The 19,286-nt window shown below is 37.0% G+C and overlaps 1 protein-coding gene across 29 annotated transcripts in view; it reads right to left on the bottom strand.

The window, feature by feature from the left end:
* Positions 1-19,286, bottom strand: part of ROBO2 (roundabout guidance receptor 2) — a 1,427,252-nt gene that overhangs the window by 73,053 nt on the left and 1,334,913 nt on the right. For all 29 annotated transcript variants that reach the window (XM_070071923.1, XM_070071922.1, XM_051859424.2 and 26 more), the window contains 3 exons: positions 9,282-9,513; positions 5,813-5,937; positions 3,434-3,605 (listed from right to left, as the gene is read on the bottom strand). In XM_070071923.1, coding sequence (XP_069928024.1) covers positions 3,434-3,605; positions 5,813-5,937; positions 9,282-9,513 — 529 coding nt within the window. The remainder of the gene's footprint in view (positions 1-3,433; positions 3,606-5,812; positions 5,938-9,281; positions 9,514-19,286) is intronic.

Below are 19,286 nucleotides of genomic sequence, written 5' to 3'. Positions count from 1 at the left end.
GCATGTACCAATGCCATCTCACTAGTCCAAGTGATCAACTTCAGTTCACAATTGATTACCCTGATAGGTCTAAGAGTCAAAGGGATCACACAAACAAGACTAGTGTCTGCTAACACTAACTGATAGAATCAAAAAGGGAGAGAACGATCCAACATGGGAAGCTGGATACACAGCAGACTCATAGAATGGCAGATGTCCTAAATAGCACTCTGGCCTCAGAATCAGCCCTAGAAGCATTCCGATCTGGCTGAAAAGCCCATGAGAGTATTTTAGGCATGGAAAGCCCAGACACTCTGGAAAAAAAAAAAAAAAAAAAAAGACCTAAATGAAAGATCTCTGCGAGTGAGATCCCAGTGGAAAGAATGGGGCCATCAATGAAGGAGGTACCTTTCTCTGAAGGGAGGACAGAACTTCCACTTTGACTATGACCCTGTCGGAATAAGATCGAAGTCGGTGAACTCAAAAGGCTTCCATAGCCTTGGCAACTCATGACTGGTGCATAGCGAGATTACTGACGCCATAAACAAGAGTGTCAAATTGTTAAGTCAACAACAGGAGTCACTGTGTACTTATTTCTCATGTGGGATCTGTCCTTAATGTGTTGTCCAATGTGAAGTAATGCTATAACTAGTACTGAAACAGTATTTTACACTTGGTGTTTCTGTGTGGGTGAAAACTGATGAAATCTTACTTAATATATACTGAATCAATCTTCTGTATATAAAGATAATTGAAAATGAATCTTGATGTGAATGGAATGGGAGAGCGAGCGGAAGATGGGAGGGGTGCGAGTGGGAGGGAAATTATGGGGGGGGGAAGCCAATGTAATCCATAAACTGTACTTTGGAAATTTATATTTACTAAATAAAAAAAAAAAACCACATACACTAAAACACTTAGAAGGATTAGACAAATCCAATGGTGGTCAAAAGTAATAATCCATTTGTTAAATAATCAAGAAGAAATAAAAGTTCTGAATAGGTCTAAATTCATACAAGAAAAACAGAAAAATCTAGGCAGAGATATCGTTACTGAGTTCTGGAAAATCTTTAAGGAAAGGATAATACCAGTCCTACAAAAACTCAAACTATAGAGGTGGGAAGAATACTTCCCAACCTTCTTTATGAAGCTCTACACACTGATTCCAGAACCAAACAAGGAATGAAAAGAAAACTATGGATCAATAACCCTCATGAACAGAGATGTAAAATTCTTCACCAAGTGTCAGTAATTCAGGTCCAGCAACATCTGTGAAGGAGATAATATATATCATAATCTGGTGTAACTGATCCCAGGAATGCAAGGTTGATTTAGGTCTGAAATCTATTCAATAGAATTCACCGTGTTTATAGGAGGAGAGAGAAAAACATGAATATCTGGAACCATCCAGAAAAAGCATTTCATAACTAGTAAACTGATAAGAATAGATACTACTCTTGATCTTAGTCATAAGGTTGAAAAGCGATTTCACAACTATTAAAATGAATAAGTAGAGTTAGTAAAGTCATAAACTGCAAGGCAATATAAAATTTACACAGAATGTAAAAATTTGTACAAAGTATTTTTTAAAATTGATTCACATTAATGTAAAAAACACTAACTGCTCAGGAAATATTTTATCAAAGCATATAAGATCATACACTGAAAGCTGGAAGCTCTTGTTGCATCAAAGTAAAGAAGATTGACATGATGCAGAGGTATATCATGCTCCTGGAAAGACAGAGTCACTATGTCAGTGTTTACGCTACCCAACTTGATGCAGAGATTCATTGCATTGTCAATCACAATTCCAACAGTCTTTTGTAGAAACTGACAAGCTGATTTGGAAAGTATATAGAAAATCAGCAGGCTTATAACAACTGCAACAATTTTCAGAAGAAAATGATTGAGTATTCACATTGAATGATTTCAAGATGCAACACTCATATGAGCGATTTGGCATATGAGTGGACTATATAAACAAATGGAGCAACATGGGAAATCAGGATTGGATTCACATATATAATATTAACTAACCCTTTTTAACAAATAGTGCCTATACAATGTGATGTACATATGGAAATAAAGAATTCTTATCTTTGGACTATATGTAATTGCTTTAATATAATATAAATCATAGACATGACCATAAAAGCTAAAATTTCAGAGCTTCCAGAAGAACATATAAGAAACTATCTTCCTAGAAGCAGGCCAAAATTTCCTAAAAAGAACCAAACATGAAAAAAAAGTGATACATTGAATTTCATTAAAATTTAAAAAGCTTTATTCATCAGATGGACCTATTAAATATAAAATGATTAGGGAAGAAAAAGATTAGGTTAAAAATATTTGTAACACATATATGACAAAGAACTTCTATTCAGAGTGTATACATACCTGCTACTACACAGTAACAAGAGACAGCCTAATTTTTAAAACAGAGACATGGTTAATTCACAGAAGAAAATATGTGAATGTCCGAGAAGCACATGTGGAGTTGCTCAACACCATTTGCCATGAAAGAAAGTCCTAGTGTAAATCACAGTGAGATGCTGCCTCGCTTCCACCAGAAAGGCTAAAACTGTAAAGACTGGCAACATGAAATGCTGGTGACAACATGGAGACCTCAGAGATCCTTTTCATCGCCAGTGGGAATAGGAAGTGATACAACAGTTTGAAAATTGTTCAGCAATTTCTTATAAAGTCAAACCATTCAATGTTACTGCTTAGAAATTCCAATAGTAGGTATTTGTCCAAAAGAAATAAAACAGGTAGCCTCAAAAAGACACACAGGAATGACCATTTTCCGAAGAGAAAAGCAGAGGAACTATGGAGTAATTACACAAGTGACTATTGCCCACCCGTAAAACAAATATGAGTGATGCACAAATCTCAAAATTTTAAATGTAGTAAAAGAAACTACAAAATATCATATTCTATATGATCTCATTGATATACATTTCAAGAACAAGCCAATATTGTGATGGAAAGCAATTTTATGATGATGACAGAGTTAATATGAATCTCTTCTTTGGGATACTACACTTGGATTACAAGGTTTCTTTAGGCTTGTTTCTGGCTAACTTTTTACATGTTTCTGGCTAAGAGCAACCATATAGATTCAAAACACAACATATTCTCTTTAATAACTGTTTCATTTTTTACATTTCAATGACACCAAAATGGCTAATGCATCTGCTGATTAAAAATATCCTTTCAGAATTTGAACTCTTGGTTATATGCAGAAGATTGTGGGATCTTAAGATCATAAGCTATTGTACCAAGCATTTTTATAAGAAATTCTAGTCAGATAATCCATTTGCCTATGATATGTGTAAACCCTATCACCCATACCCATAAGTGTATATACGCTGTTAGACTATAGATTCATAAACATAATGGACTTTGTTTTTAGTTGATTATTCTAAAATAAGAACAATAGGTAAATACTCACCAATTATGATTGGCTGTGGCTCGCTTTTTACACCAACTCCTGCACTGGTACTGGCTGCAACCTCTACTCTGTATTGAATACCTGGGAATAATCCACCAATTATTACAGAACGAATGGCCGCGTCCACAGTTTTGTTGATATGGAATCGTGTTTCATTTCCCAGACACCAAATCTACAGAAATGGAAAGTTAATAACAAACTGATATAAAATTCTCATTTTACATAGACTATTATAATTGATCAAATATTTCAATACTGTCCAGTTTATTTTCTAGGTTTATACAAGTGTTTGTGATGTTTTCTAAACCTCAACCTCTGTTGTTAGTTTACATACATATGCATGTATGTGTGAGTGTGAATGTATTAAAAGAACAATTAGAGAAGATAAAATTTGCTATGTTCATTTATATCTTATTATCAGCACTGACTGCTCATACTGCTCATACTGAGTAACTTAGAAGGCAAAATGATCCCTTTAACACCTCTTGAAAGCATCCCTTGGTTGCAAATGGAATTTTGGTATAGATTAAAACACCTAACTTCCTCTGTTTATCAACATGTATCATGCATCAAATCTATTAAAATATTATCATTTATTATACCAAAGGTATACAGTAAAATCTAAGAAATTTATATTTAAGAAAATATTAACTTATACAGTATCTAACAAGATTAATTCATGTAAGATATAGGTATTGACTACAATGAAATTAAAGCCGATATTTATCTTGACGTTAATAAATCTTAAATATGTGCAAGAAAGCAAAGTGGGGGAAAGTCTTTCATCACTGAGGTAAGGAATTCTAGGCTTTCACTTCAAGTAGGAAACAAATTTTAGGGCATATCATCTTCTGGGATATGGAAATGTGATATTGTAAAAAGTGTTCTAAGACTAAGTAGAGATACATAGGAATATATGTGGTTTGTTTCTGAAGCAGGTACGCTGCTTAAACTTTTTCAGTAAAATAATTCTTGTGAATTGTATGCTTCTTTTATTTCCCTTTGACATGTATTCTTAACATAATAATGTTATCTCTCCCCTAAACTTACACTTTGTTACCAAAATACAACAGGTCATATGAGTAAGAAACTTTGCAACATACAAAAAAAATTCATCTTGTAAAAATATATCAAAATTTAACAAAATGGAAATTTAAGATAACTAGTCCCAGATGGTTTAAAGTAAATTTCTAACCTCATTAAAACACACACACACATGTACATAATCAAACTTACATGCACACACCACAGTGGATTCTTGACTGTTAAAACAATGTTCCAATACTTGTAAAATTTTAGAAATTATTGAATTATGCTATTGTAAAAACATTTATTTTTTATTCCTTACAGATGGTTCTTTATAATGTAATGGGAATCATTTTAAATAAGTGCTTATGCATTTAGTCTGCCAATTTGCCTCAGCATATTGACCTTTAATAAATTCTATTTAGCAATTCTTTCTTATAAATAAATTCAATTTGTAAAGTTTTGGTGGAATTATTCAGCTTAATTTCACATACCAAATATGTAATTGGGCAGTGAGATAGAAATGTCTAGTTATTTATCATATCAGATTTACCTAGTATGTTATTTTTGGGAACTCTAAGAATATGTATTAACAGAAAACTCATAGGAAATCTTCCAAGGCTTAATGAGTTTGAAACTTGTCTGTGTTCTAGTCACAGAACAATTGACTACAACCTTACTTCAGAAAGTTAGACATATATTTTTTTCTCAAACAACAATCAAGGGGGTGAGACAATACATAGATGCTGCTTCTAAATTGTAACACACTCACCAGTTGAAAAGTGAGACAACTGTTTTTTACAGGTCAGTTTTTCAAAGTTTGCTGTGTCAATGTCTGCCTTTTGTTCAAGTTCGACATTGTATAAAACTTCAATAAGTAGATAAAAAGCAGCATTTAGGGTAGCAGCTGGTGCAGTCCATCTCCTATCCCGTCCCGCCCAACCCCTCCCTCTGCACCCTTGAAGATTCTTCGTTCCTGGGGATATCGTTTTAGACAATTGCCCTGAAGCCTCTTACGCAGAATTCTAGTACCAATGATAAAGGCGATTTCTGGAATGAGAACTCCATTACCTACCCTCTACCCCATCTCTCTAAATTCTTAAGGTTCTCAAAGTATACTTTTCATAAAACCACTCAGCTAATTTGTCCAACTAAGATTGTGTCATCTGTGACCTTCAGGGCAGGTTCTCAGCCCCTTCGTATTTGTTTCTAAATCTGACACGGAAAGATATAAACAATCATTTTCCACTTAGACTTTCTAAGAGAACATTTAACAATAGGTCCTATTCATGGGACACAGAGATTTGCAGGTACCATTAAACTGCGAGTCTTCCTTCTTCACCCAGGCTTTACCTTATATTCTTGGATGATTCCATTCTGGTGATCTGGAGGAGGAGGATCCCAGGAAACACTAATGCTTGTGCTGTTCTGGCTTCCGACGGTCAGTACAGTGACAGACTGTGGAGGGGCACTTGGGGCTGCAGAGGAAGTAATCAGAATAAATGCAAACTGTATGTCTTGGTGTGCACTGATGTTGCTTACAGAATGTGAACAGGAAGACAAAGGATCTGAATCTGTGTATAGTGATCTGCAATTCTTTGAAATATAACCTTTAAATTCAATGGATAGATTTAAAGCCAATGTAACCACTAGGGTAAGATGAGCTACATAATAACCTCAAAAGCTAATGTTCTCTTTAAAAAATTATTTGAGAAGCAGAAAGATAGACACATATACACATACACAGGGAGGGAGATGGAGAGGAGGAGGAGGAAGAGAAGGAGGAGGAGAAAAGAGAGAGATCAAGTGCGAGCTCCCCCATCTGCTGGTTTCACTGCGCAAATGCCCTCAACAGCCAGGGAGCTGATGCCAGGAACAGGGAACCAACCCGGGACTCTCATGTGCAAGGCAGGAATCCAAGCACTTGAGCCAACACTGCTGCCTCCCAGGACCTGCATCAGCAGGAAGCTGGAGTCAGGAGCCAGACTCTGGTATCAAACCCTAGCACTCCAGTTTAGGAGGCACATGCCTTCACCCCTAGGCCAAACGCCCACCCCAACAGCAAACATTCTTAGGGGTGTTTTCTATATGCCTAGCACTAAGTGTCAGGTTTGATACCCACAATAATCTGGGAGGTAAACACAACTCTTATCTTAGTATTACAGATGTGAAAACACACACCTACTGTAAGAAACTTATTGAAGTCAAACACACACTTGGCATGTCCAAGTCTAGAACATCAATTATTCTGACTCTAGCAGGTCATCTTTCTGAAAGAAAAACAACCACTTCTCCCAACCAAAAATATTCCGAAAGGATATATTCCAAAATTTTGTCAAGCATTATTTCTGCAAATAATGCTATTGTTTTAGTTTGTGTTCACAAAATAAAAATAGAAACATAGTTATTTATTGTCCCAACATGGAAAAAGATAATTTTCTTGGCATGTTTGGAAAAGTAATCTGTTATAAATTGATCCCCAATTTAAGATTTAAAACTTATTTTATGTGGATGGCCAAGGAAACCTGATGATAAAAATGAAAAGAGTTCATGTAGGGTCAAATGTGAAATGGGCAGATTTTGATTTCCTACAATAATTCTCTTCCTTTACAGTTTCTCCTATAAATAATTACAACCACGTTCAGAAGGGATGGATGGCAATTCCTGAGTGCAGGTTGCAACGTCTCCCACGCAGTGCATCCGAGAGCTCAGAATACTCATTCTGCAGAAAAACTCAGCCATCCTCAGTCTCTGAATTTGGGTTCAAAGTAGGAGGAGTCCAATCAAGGTAGTACAAAAAATCCTCCTTGACACTTAAAAAAAAAATCTAAGAATATTATGCTATTAAAGGATTTTTTTCCCAATAAAATCAACGCTTTCTTAATTCTACACCATTAAGTCCTTGGAAAGTTTTCTAAATACCCTAAAAGTCATTTTAAAAGCTTGCCAATGAGGGAGGTCTCCCTTGTTTGGTAAATTTGTCATAATGTATTTCACTGAGGTATCACCGTATCTGCACTGAGTTACAGAACCAGAGCAGTCACATATTACCACAATGCTGCTTTTTATTATCTCTCAATGTAACAATATTGCTCCAAAATATGGCACAATGACAAAAAACTAATGACTTGTCTATGAGCCTTATTAAGTAGGCTGCACTGAGAAAGAACACTTTTGAAACTGGTTTCTCATCCACTTTACGGCTGGCATGGTGAGAACACCAGGCCCGCTCCCTGACAGGTCAATTATTTCAGTGCTCAGCTTCTTTCTACAGATGTGGAAGAACCCACATTGCCACTCATTGTTCCTACACATAGCCCAGCTGAGTTCTATTTGTTATCTTCACAAGACCACAGAAGTCGGAGATGAATGTATGCTGAACGGTGACAAATGTCTAATCCAGAGGAAGAATCTAGCGGAAGAGAAATTGATTTCTGGAAGTAAGCTTCAAACGGAGACTTCTATATTAACGGTACTCACCCGACTCATTAGATTCCCATTTCACAACGTGAAATATAACTGATTGATGGCTAAGACACTATGACTACATTTTAGTAATTTTTCTTTTATTTACATAGTTCAAAAGTAGACTGATGATGCATTTAAGGATACACATTTCTGCCCATGCCAATGTTTTCCACTGTAAACCAAGCTGAGGGTAATTGCAGGAGCATATAACTCAAAAAAGCTCATTGTTTAAATATGGACATTTCCCTGGTAGCATGCACAACCTGTTTATAGTTTTTTAAGGCTGTTGTTACATAATTTTGTAGGAAATATGTTTAAAGGAAATTATTTTTACAGCAGTATTGCATTCAAATTTAGTGCAAAAGAAGAATGGGTGGGGATTTATTTTATTTGCATCTCATTTTTTTTTTTTACTTTGATAGCAACACTTATTATACATCTCTCATTTAGTGAAAGAGACACTAGTACATGGAATGGCCGAGACAGATGTTAATCTCATGTCTATCACAGACTGACTTGAATGTATCTGTAGGTAAGAAAAGTTCCAAAGGGCGAAATGGAGGCAAAATGACTAAGAAGAAAGCTATTGCAAACTTGCAAATGGCCTTCCAAATCAGAAATAATGGTAAGACTGGTAGCACCCACAGAGGAAAAGCATTTATAAAGAAAATGTCACACTTTCTTATATCCAAAATAAAAAAGCAGCCACCATGAACAGCCTGTGTTATTCGAGTTTGCAGTAGACTGTTCTTTCAAGAAGCCAAATGAGCTAAATCTACGTTAAAAAAAATGGGATTACAGGATCACCAAATTCAAATGCACTGAAAAACATAAGATTTGGGGCTTAGTTTACTTAGAAATATTCAAATACCTCAATCTTTTTAATTGTCAGACTCTATGGAATTTTCAGCATAGAAGGATAATGCCTGGATTCACTTTTACATGATCTCTTTCTCTTCAACTAAGCATAGTGACAAACTGCAACTGTAACAGCAATGTGTTTCCTTACGGTAGTAGTTCAGTTCAGGTTCAAACACTGTGGAACAGTGGTTAAACTGCCACCTGTGACGCTTGCCTCCCACGTGGGAGTGCTGGTTTGAGTCCTAGCACATCTGCCTCCCATCTAGCTTCTTGCTAATGCACCAAGAAGAAGTGGATGCTAGTCCAAGTCCTTGAGGTCCTGCCATCCAAGTTCCTGTCTCCTAGATTTGACCTCATTCAACCCCGGCTGTTGCACTCATTTGAGGAGTGAACCAGCAGATGGGAGAGCCCTCTCTCTCTCTGCCTTTTGAATAAGTAAATAAATCAATCTTAAAATTTAAAAAAAAAAAGAGAGAGAAATCTGAATACTGACCTTCTTCGGTTGTGCGGGCTGATTTAGACTCACTATCCATTCCTTGGAACTCGTTAAAATACGGCCGCACTTTAATTTCGTAAGTCACTCCCTTTCTCAGGTTGACCAAGACGGCGCTCCTCTCAGTCGGGACCTTGGCATCTAGATGCTGCCATGTAGATGCAGCCTGCAGGCCTGAGGTCTGACGGTACATCACTCGGTAGCCTTGAATAAACTGGGGCTGGCGATCAACCTGAAAAACACAGCCAAGGGCAAGTGAATCTCAAGGGAAGTGTTCAGATATCCCAGTGGCTCTACTTGCTTGTCTATTCTTCCTGCTTCAGTCCTCACCACTACCCTAAGTGATGCCACAGATTTCTAGTTTATCTCTGTGTTTCTAATAATCTCTGCCAGTTCTGAGTTCACTTTGCCCCAGAGATAATTTCCAAAACAAAGGCAGGAAAAAACTCTCTTCCCTGCTTTTCATACCTCACAGTATCTATGATACATATGTAGGTACTTCAAAACTTTAATGGGATATGAAATTAAAAAATAAGTTAGGTAAGCATTTCAGATGCCAGTTAAGATACCTGTGTTCCACATCAGAGGAGTTGGGTTTGAGCCTCAGTTCCAGCTCCTGACTTCACCTTCCTGCGAATGCAGACCCTGGGAGGCAGCGGCAGCAGCTCAAGTAATTTGGATTCCTGCCATCCACAAGGGAGACCTGGAATGTGTTCTCAGCTCCCAGCTTCAGGTCCAGCCCTGGCCCTGGCTCTGGCCCTGGCCCAGCCCAACCACTGCAGGCATTGGGGTAAGGAATCAGCAGATGGGAGCTGTTTGTGTCTGTCAAATAAATTAATCAAGTAAATGTTTTTATTTGAAAGGAACAAGTAGAGGGACAGGGAGACGGGGAGGGAGGTGGAAGAGAGTGAGCACTTGCTCCCATCCACTGCTTCATTCCCCAAATGCTCACAAGAACTGGGGTTGGGCAAGCCTGAAGCTAGGAACTTGGAACTTCACCCAGGTCTCCCATATGGGTGGGCAGGGACTCCAGTACATGAGCATCATCTGTTGCCTTGCAGAATGTGCATTGGCAGGAAGCTAGATTGGAAGTGGGGATGGGACTTGATCCCAACCACACTGATAGGGGTAACAGGTGTCCCAAGCAGTGGCTTAACCTGTTTGTCCCACAACACACACCCTATTTAAAATTTTTTAAACACATGTTTGTTTGCGTGCAAAGTTTTTTGAAGTCCATGCTAGATTTTTCACAATACACATTTTCCATTAACTTTTCCACCCCTCATAATAACATTCATTTATTTTTTTCCATTACACAAGGGCTGTCAAGTTCTATAGCTACCAACTTTTCAAGTTTGTTGCTGATCAGTTTATCTTTTCCCTACGTTCAAAACTCCCATTTTTGTGGTTCTCTATTTACCATGCCATTTTCATCCCTTGTTCACTCACTAATATCTGCACTCATTACTATCATATGCCAAGAATTCAGCCAAGCTCTGGAGGCGGAGACAGTTCCTGACTTCTTAGAGTTTGGAGTACAGGTGGATGGTGGGTATTTCCTAATAATCATCCAAACACTAGTCATGCTATATGCATAACAAATAAGTGTAAGCAAATGGTAGGAATGCAATATACTGGTGGTTAGGAAGCTCCTAGAGTGTGGAGGGAGCTGGCTGAGTCAGAGGGGAGACTCGGTTCCCCTGATGGAGTCACAAGTGCTAAGATCTGCAAGAAGAATGAGACTGAGACAGGGGATAAAGTGTGGGGACAGAAGTTATCACATCCCTGTGGCAGAAGAAGCATAGGAAAGAGATTAAATTTGGGGAGTTACAGCATCTGTTTTAAATGCATGTGGAAGCTTATACCCACTACCATGTAGAAAACTTCTATTAATTTACAAACTTCTGACTCCTTCAACAGTCTTACTCTTGACAAAGTTTTACAACATTCTGGATCTCTTATTTATTTAAGATATAGTGAGTATGTGTCTTTCATATCAGAGCCATCAAAAAAGAGTTTTTGTTCACTCTTATGATAACTGTACAAAAATCAAATATATAAAGTGCAAGATAAAAAGTGAACATGTTTTTGTCTTTATACATTTATTAAAACATCTTTATAGAGGATTACAGCTGTTTCATTTTCAAGGAAAAGACAACTTCCAGTTTTCTTTTTAAACAATTCAAAAATGAATACTTTCAGATGTCTTGCTGTATCTCTGGAAATGGTTGTTGTAAACATAAATTATTACAGCAGCTTCCCCAGTTAATAGCCCATATCATAGTTTAACAGTCATATTCTAAGAGGCCTTAAATTTGACACATTTCCCTGCCAAATAATGTGTAAAGATTCATTGAAAAGAAATGGAATACCTTTATTTCAGAAATGCAGGGGAGAGGGGCAAATAGAGAAAGTGATGAAGGAAATAGTTATTGATTTCATCTGTTTAAAAGCTTCTTTTATACCAACTGATAGCATGGGAAAAACAAAAGGTATCCTTTCACGCATTAGCTTCTACCATTCTTTCTTAGTTACAGCATGTTTCTTTTTTTTTAATTGCAGGTGGTCAAGCTATGAATATTAGATTAAAATATTGACTCAATAATATTATTATGCAGAATCTTCATCAAAATATAGTAGAATGAAAAAATATATTTTTTTCTCTGTTGAAAATGTCCCATGCAGTTGGTGGGTACAACTGAGTTTCTGTATATATTTAATTCCAGTTTCTAGATGAGCCTCAACAACTATGAAGTCTCTTTCACATACACGACAGCTCTCTCACCCTCCCCGGCTCTCTAATGAGCAGTACACTTGAATGAAGTTATATCAAGAAAAAGTGAGGGAAAAAGTGAGGGCTGGTGCCGTGGCTCAATAGACTAATCCTCCGCCTTGCGGCGCCGGCACACCGGGTTCTAGTCCCAGTTGCCCCTCTTCCAGGCCAGCTCTCTGCTATGGCCCGAGAGTGCAGTGGAGGATGGCCCAAGTCCTTGGGCCCTGCACCCGCATGGGAGACCAGGAAAAGCACCTGGCTCCTGCCTTTGGATCAGCGCAATGCACCGTGCAGCGCGCCGGCCATAGTGGCCATTACAGGGTGAACCAACGGCAAAAAGGAAGACCTTTCTCTCTGTCTCTCTCTCTCACTGTCCACTCTGCCTGTCAAAAATTAAAAAAGAAAAAAAAAGAAAAAGTGAGCCCACATCTGATGTGGAAGCTCATGGTCTTGGAGTCCTTCTCCAAGCTCCCACTTTGGGACCAACTGAAATGATTTTTGCAGCAGTTGTTGCGACATTATACAACAACGCCTCCAAGAATCAAAAAGTTAAATTCATGAGAGCCCAGGAGAGATGTTTTTCATCAAAACTGTCCATGTTCAAAAAAATCCTTGCAGCATATGTTAAAACAACATCAAGCTCACATTTTATAAACTTTGCTGCATTTGCTTTAAGTGAATTTATATACTGAAAGAAAGACATAATTCACAATAATAGCTTGTTAATACTGAAAGAAGCAAGCTGTGTTTTTAAGAAGAACATTAAGCAGCTGTTTCCAGATGAAGGGAGTCTGTAAATCAGGGTAAATTGGTTTTATCCATGTTTGGTTTTCATTAATTAAGTGTTTTAGGGACTTTATGAAGCTAATGTTTACTACACAACATTGCCTTGCTTGTTTCAATGTACACTGCCTTCAGCCCATATATAGTAATGGACCACTTAATAACTAAATAGTTCAACTTGACTTTGTGCTGTTGAAATGTGTTGTTACAGGTGGAAGCAGAATGAACATGCTGAATACTACCTTCAAAATAAATAGCTGGATTTTTATTAGCTATATGTTTTATAGGTCTAACTTTTAAAGCTCATTTTGACAGGTGGTCATTTTCAAGTTAAAGCATATGTTTGTTACTAGTTTTGTTAACTTTCTAATTAGAAGAAGGCAAATTTTCTTCTAGCATTGATTACAATCAGAGTCTGGCCACAAATCCACAGGTTTACATAATTTAAAACACTAGTGGGGTTTTTTTTTTTGACATATAAATAAAAAATAATTGTCATGGAAGAACTTCCAATTTCCAGTCATAACGCCTCCATTTAAATTGCATGTCAGCCTCTCAAACTCCTTGAGCCTCAGCTGACATAAAAGGCTCAAAAAATACCCATCTGTGAGGAGCGCAGAAATAATGAAATGACTGATATAAATGTAAGAACTCTGCAAGTGTTTGATGCAAAATGATAAAACTTAAGGAAAGTACATGCTAAAAATAAGGGACCATATGTGGCCTTCAAATCGACAGTTTCATTGAACTGTTTTCATGAGATACTTAAATGAGGGCATTCAAAAATTTCATGGAAAATATGTTTTTTGGAAAATATATGCATAGATTTCAAGTTTTTTTTTGCAGTGACACAGCATTTTTCCACTATATGAAGTGGTTTACATATATATATAGATATATATTTCAATGTAAGCAAAACAAAACCTTCATCTAACCCGAGAATTCAGATAGAATTTTCTTTGGGGGCCTCACTGAACAGGTTCTAGTTGAACCCTGAAAGTCTCCTTTGAAAAGTACTCTTTTCAACCCTATTGTCCTGATGCTTAGAAGAAGGCAAAGGTCTATGGTTCTTTTTGTTCTGTAACAACAGAACAAATGGCAAAACCAAGCACTAGAATGCTAATTTTTCAGAAGGTAACTTACTGACATTTTATTTCATGGAACAGCAATTACCTTACCACGTTTGCCTATTCTCATTATAACAGCCATAATTTTGTGGAAAGTAGCCAGAGCTATCTATTGTGGCTTCGAGCTTAGCTTGGAGGGGGCAGGAACATGGTCATTCCAGTTCAATCACACGCATTTGATAACAAAGCCTGCTTGTCACTGGGGAAACATTTACCTGGCTCCAAATCTAAACCCATGAGTGAGGCAAAGCAGGAGGGTACTTCAAGAAATTTGTGGGGGAAAAATGGAATTAAAAGATGAGTCTATTTTGGTGCAAAAACATGTTGGAATTAATGCTCAGTTTTTTCATAATACATACTTCCACGAACTTTTTGAAGACCTTTTATATACATGGGTTTTAAAATATTTTTGCACCAAAATCCACTTATTTTTAATTCAGTTTTCCCTGAGTCTTGCAATAGCCTTGCATTTCTACCCTGAAGCCCCAACATATCTCTAATTTGAATGCTAATTTTAATGAAGTGTGTTGATTAAAATAGCCTACATATATAAAAAGTTGAAAATATTACACAAAAATAAAATAGCTACAATTTCCTTGGCAAGCAGTCCCACACTCCATCAGACTTTATTTTACTAAATTTGCCTCTCTGGAATACATAATTATCTCCTGTGTAACCACAGACATACAGGGAGTAATATACTGTGCTGTTAATGTACTCCCTCCTTGTTTTCAAACTTGGAGTATATGAAAAGAGTAAACTTGATCACTCAGCACACAGTTACTGAAAGGGTATTTCATAATAGACACTCTGCTTGGGAAACATGGAAGTGAAAGACAGGGACTTCTGAATAGCAAAAGCCACAGACCATCAGAGGGATAAGAAAAACAGCAAAGACACATTTCTTGGGACACAGAGATGAATCTGACAGGGTTTCATTCCTGGAAGAACTCTGGTCTATCAACATAAAATTTTAATCTACTTTTCTTTTTCTACTCTTTCAACTCTGGATTATAACATGTTTGACTTCATAAATATAATGTAGTATTAGATTTTTTAACCGAATCATTCCCACATTTAAAACAAGCTTAAAAGTAGTCCCTGCAAGGAGCAGGTGTTTGGCACAGTGGTTAAAACACCTCTTGGGACACCTGCTTCCCATATCAGAGTTCCTCTGGTGTGAGTCCCTGCTCTGCTCCTGATTATAGGTTCCTGCTAATGTGCATCACGGGAGATAGCAGGTGATGACTCAAGTACTTGGGTCTTTGTCACAAACAGAACAGATTGAGAACCAGCTTGGCCTGGCCCAACCATGGCTGTTACAGGTATTTGGGTGGTGAACGCATGGCTGGGAGATCACTCTTTATCTACCTCTCTCTGTGTCTCTGCCTTCAAATAAAATAAAAATAAGTAAATAAAATTTCTCAAAAAGAGATGAGACTTATCTCAAAAGAGATGAGACTTTCTGAAATCAAAATGAGGAAATATCTGCTTTAAAAAATACAACTATTCCCTTACAATGGGAGTTGCTCAAAGATGGAAGAAGCATGGCAGGCAATACCATTTACTGTGCTACTGGAAAACTGATGAGGGAAGTATGTGCCCTTCATGGGAACATAAGAATGGAAATTCGTATATGGAGGACACAGAATGAGTTTGTGCAAAATGACATTAATGGAATTGGAGACATAGTAATCCTAAATAATCATAGTTACTCTTTAAACATTACCAACATAGTCATATTCTCATTATACTTTTAGCAATTGAGTTCTCATAGGTCAAAAAATTTTATGTGGTCTGGTGTTAGAATCAACAAGATGCCCCACTCAGGATCATATATGAAAATTCAACAATTGAAAGATTGCTTTTGGTGCACTAATTATCTATAGCTTATCTTTAAACTGAAAAACAAAAATAAGCAGCTTAAAGGCAGGATATTTTAATTTTGTCTTTGCCTATAAACATACACGTGAAATTGGGAACATTACTCAACCTGTCTGCATTAATGAATTTTATAACAGGACAGAATTGGACTAGACAGTATCGTATGTAACTTTAGTTTCTCAGACATTAACGCTACCACATTTCCCTATATAGATGTGTATTACTGATGATGCTCTTTTGGTACCTAAGAATAGAGTTAATTATTTCCCCTATGATGGAAGTGTTGTCTACAGAGTGTACAGACCCATTATGGCACCTATCCCTGTGTATTCTAATTAAGAATTTCCATGTCTCTCTCAACTAAATTTGTGTCTCTTTATTTAGTTCTCCCCCACATCTAGGGAACTTAATTGGTTCTCAGCAAATGCTTGCTGAAACTGATTTGTTCAGTGCAATTATGATTGAGAAGACATGAGGATAATTCTCCTCATTGTGTTTTGTACTTCAGATATTAAGTACTCAAGATCTGGAGAAAATTAATCAGTTTTCCTTCATTAACCTTCTTAGTTGAGGGAGTTGAGGGAAAAAGGTAATATGGTTGTTTTCTGAAAAGTACCTTTGACTTCAAGAGAGGAAAAATCCAATTTTTATACATATAGTACCCATTCCATTTATATAACAGTAAAATGACAACAACAACAATTGAGACATAATACAAAGTTCTATCATATAAACAATGGGCTTTAAATCGATGTGTTCTTTCATTCTAATATAGTTTCTTACGGATTTTTAGAAGTTATAATGGAGAGAGCTTTGGCATTACTGAGAAATAGGTGGTAACTTTAATAGACATAAAGGAAAGTTCTCTAAGTCCTCTTAAAACAAATATATATGTACATATGTGTATACAAAAATAAGTATCAATATTCTCTAATGCAACTAGTTCCATGCTATTTATTGTTTTCACCACAGTAGCCAACATCTGATCCAAACATTTTGCATTTTGAAATAACAGTAGATATTCTAACATACACAGTAATGTGTGGCATTTTAATACTGAAAATATATTAAAAAATCAATTGTTTATTAAATTCCACTAATTTTGGCAACACACTAATTTTACACAAATGTAAAATTATTAAAATTATATATATGTTTTGATGCTGCTGTATAATATTCAGCCACAAGAATATAACAATGGCTGATTTAAATTCAGTACCTGCTAATACTAACTGATAGAATAAATAAACGGGAGAGTGATCCAACATGGGAAGCGAGATACTCAGCAGACTCATAGAATGGCGGATGTCCTAAACAGCACTCTGGCCTCAGAATCAGCCCTAGAGGCATTCCGATCTGGCTGAAAAGCCCATGAGAGTATTTTAGGCATGGAAAGCCAAGACACTCTGGCAAAAAAAAAAAAAAAAAAAAAAAAACCACACACAAAACCTAAATGAAAGATCTCTGTGAGTGAGATCCCAGTGGAAAGAACAGGTCTTCAAAGAAGGAGGTACCTTTCTCTGAAGGGAGGAGAGAACCTCCACTTTGACTATGACCTTGTCTAAACAAGATAAGAGTCGGAGAACTCAAGGGGCTTCCATAGCCTTGGAAACTCATGACTGGTGCATAGGGAGATTACTGATGCCATAAACAGGAGTGTCAATTTGTAAAGTCAACAACAGGAGTCACTGTACACTTACTCCTCATGTAGGATCTCTGCCCTTAATGTGCTGTACATTGAGACTTAATGCTATAACGAGTACTCAAACAGTATATTTCACTTTGTGTTTCTATGGGGGTGCAAACTGTTGAAATCTTTACTTAATGTATACTAAACTGATCTTCTGTAAAAAAAAAAAAAAAAAAAAAAAAAAAAAAAAAAAAAAAAAGAGAGAGAAATTATCAATTCCCAACTTGACTCTCACTGGGATTAAACATGACAATAGGTCTAATCTGATTTCATCATCATTTAAAAAATCATCTATTATTTTTCACTTTATGTTTCTGTGTGGGAGCAAACTGTTGAAATCTTAATGTATGCTAAACTGATCTTCTGTATATAAAGAGAATCGAAAATGAATCTTGATGTGAATGGAAGGGGAGAGGGAGTGGGAAAGGGGAGGGTTGCGGGTGGGAGAGATGTTATGGGGGGGGGAAGCCAATGTAATCCATAAGCCGTACTTTGGAAATTTATATGCATTAAATAAAAGTTAAAAAAAAATAAAATCTGTTGTGCCTAAAATGACATCAACAATGTATAATTCAACCTACAGACTGGGAGAACATATTCATAAATCATATAGCTAGTAAAGGTGTTTTTTTAAAAAAAATCTATTTATTATTTATTTATTTATTTTAGAGGCAGAGTTTCTGACAGAGAGGGAGAGACAGACAGAGTTCTTCCATTTTCTGGTTCACTCTTCAATTGGCTGCAATGGCTGGAACTGTGCTGATCTGAAGCCAGGAGCCAGGTGCTTCTTCCTGGTCTCCCACGTGGGTGGGGGGCCCGAGGACTTGGGCCATCCTCTACTGCTTTCCCAGGCCACAGCAGAGAGCTGGATCAGAAGTGGAGCAGCCGGGACAGGAACTGGCACCCGTATGGGAAGCTGGTGCCACAGGTGGAGGCTTAACTTACTATGCTACAGTGCCAGCCCCTCTGATAAAGATCTTCTATTCAGACAATATAAAGAATACTTAGAAATCTATAAGAAGACAATCTGACTTAAAAACAGACAAGAGGTGCTGACATTGTGGTACAGTGAGTTAGGCTGCAGCCTGTGATTCTGCCATCTCACATCAGAAAGCCAGCTTGAGTCCCAGCTTCTCTACTTTGGATCCAGGTTCCTGTTCATCCATCAAGGAAGGCAACAGAAGATAATCCAAGTGCATGGGCCCTTCCCTGCCACCCATGTGGAAGATCAAATGGACTTCAGGGTTCCTGGCTTCAAGTTGGACCAGCCTGTTGTTGCAGTCATCTGGGGACAGAACCAACAGGTGGAAAATCCCTCTTTCACTTTTCCCTAATGCTCTGCTTTTCAAATCAACAAATGCATATTTCCAAAAAATGGACAAAGAATTTGAATAAACATTTCTCTAAGGAAGAGATATAATTGCCCAATAAGCATATTGAAAAGATGAACACATCATTCGTCACCATAGGATTTCAAGTCCAACCAAAGTGATATAACATTATACACTCATTAGACTGGCTGAAACAAACACAAAAATAGACAATAATAATCATTAGTGAGGTTATGAGAAAAACTGTTAAGGATCTGGGAGAAACTGAAAAGTTGAGAAATTGCTAGTGGAAATACCACAGGGTACAACTACTTGGAGAAACATTTCAGCAATTCATCAAAATGTTCAATGTGGCTTACTGTGCTGTTCAAAAATCCCTAGAGAAATAAAATAGTAAAAGAAATGAAAATATATGTT

This window comes from Oryctolagus cuniculus, chromosome 4 (assembly GCF_964237555.1).
Source record: "Oryctolagus cuniculus chromosome 4, mOryCun1.1, whole genome shotgun sequence".
Taxonomy (NCBI): domain Eukaryota; kingdom Metazoa; phylum Chordata; class Mammalia; order Lagomorpha; family Leporidae; genus Oryctolagus; species Oryctolagus cuniculus.
Note: the sequence above shows the minus strand (reverse complement) of the source record. Positions and strands in the feature narration are given on the sequence as shown.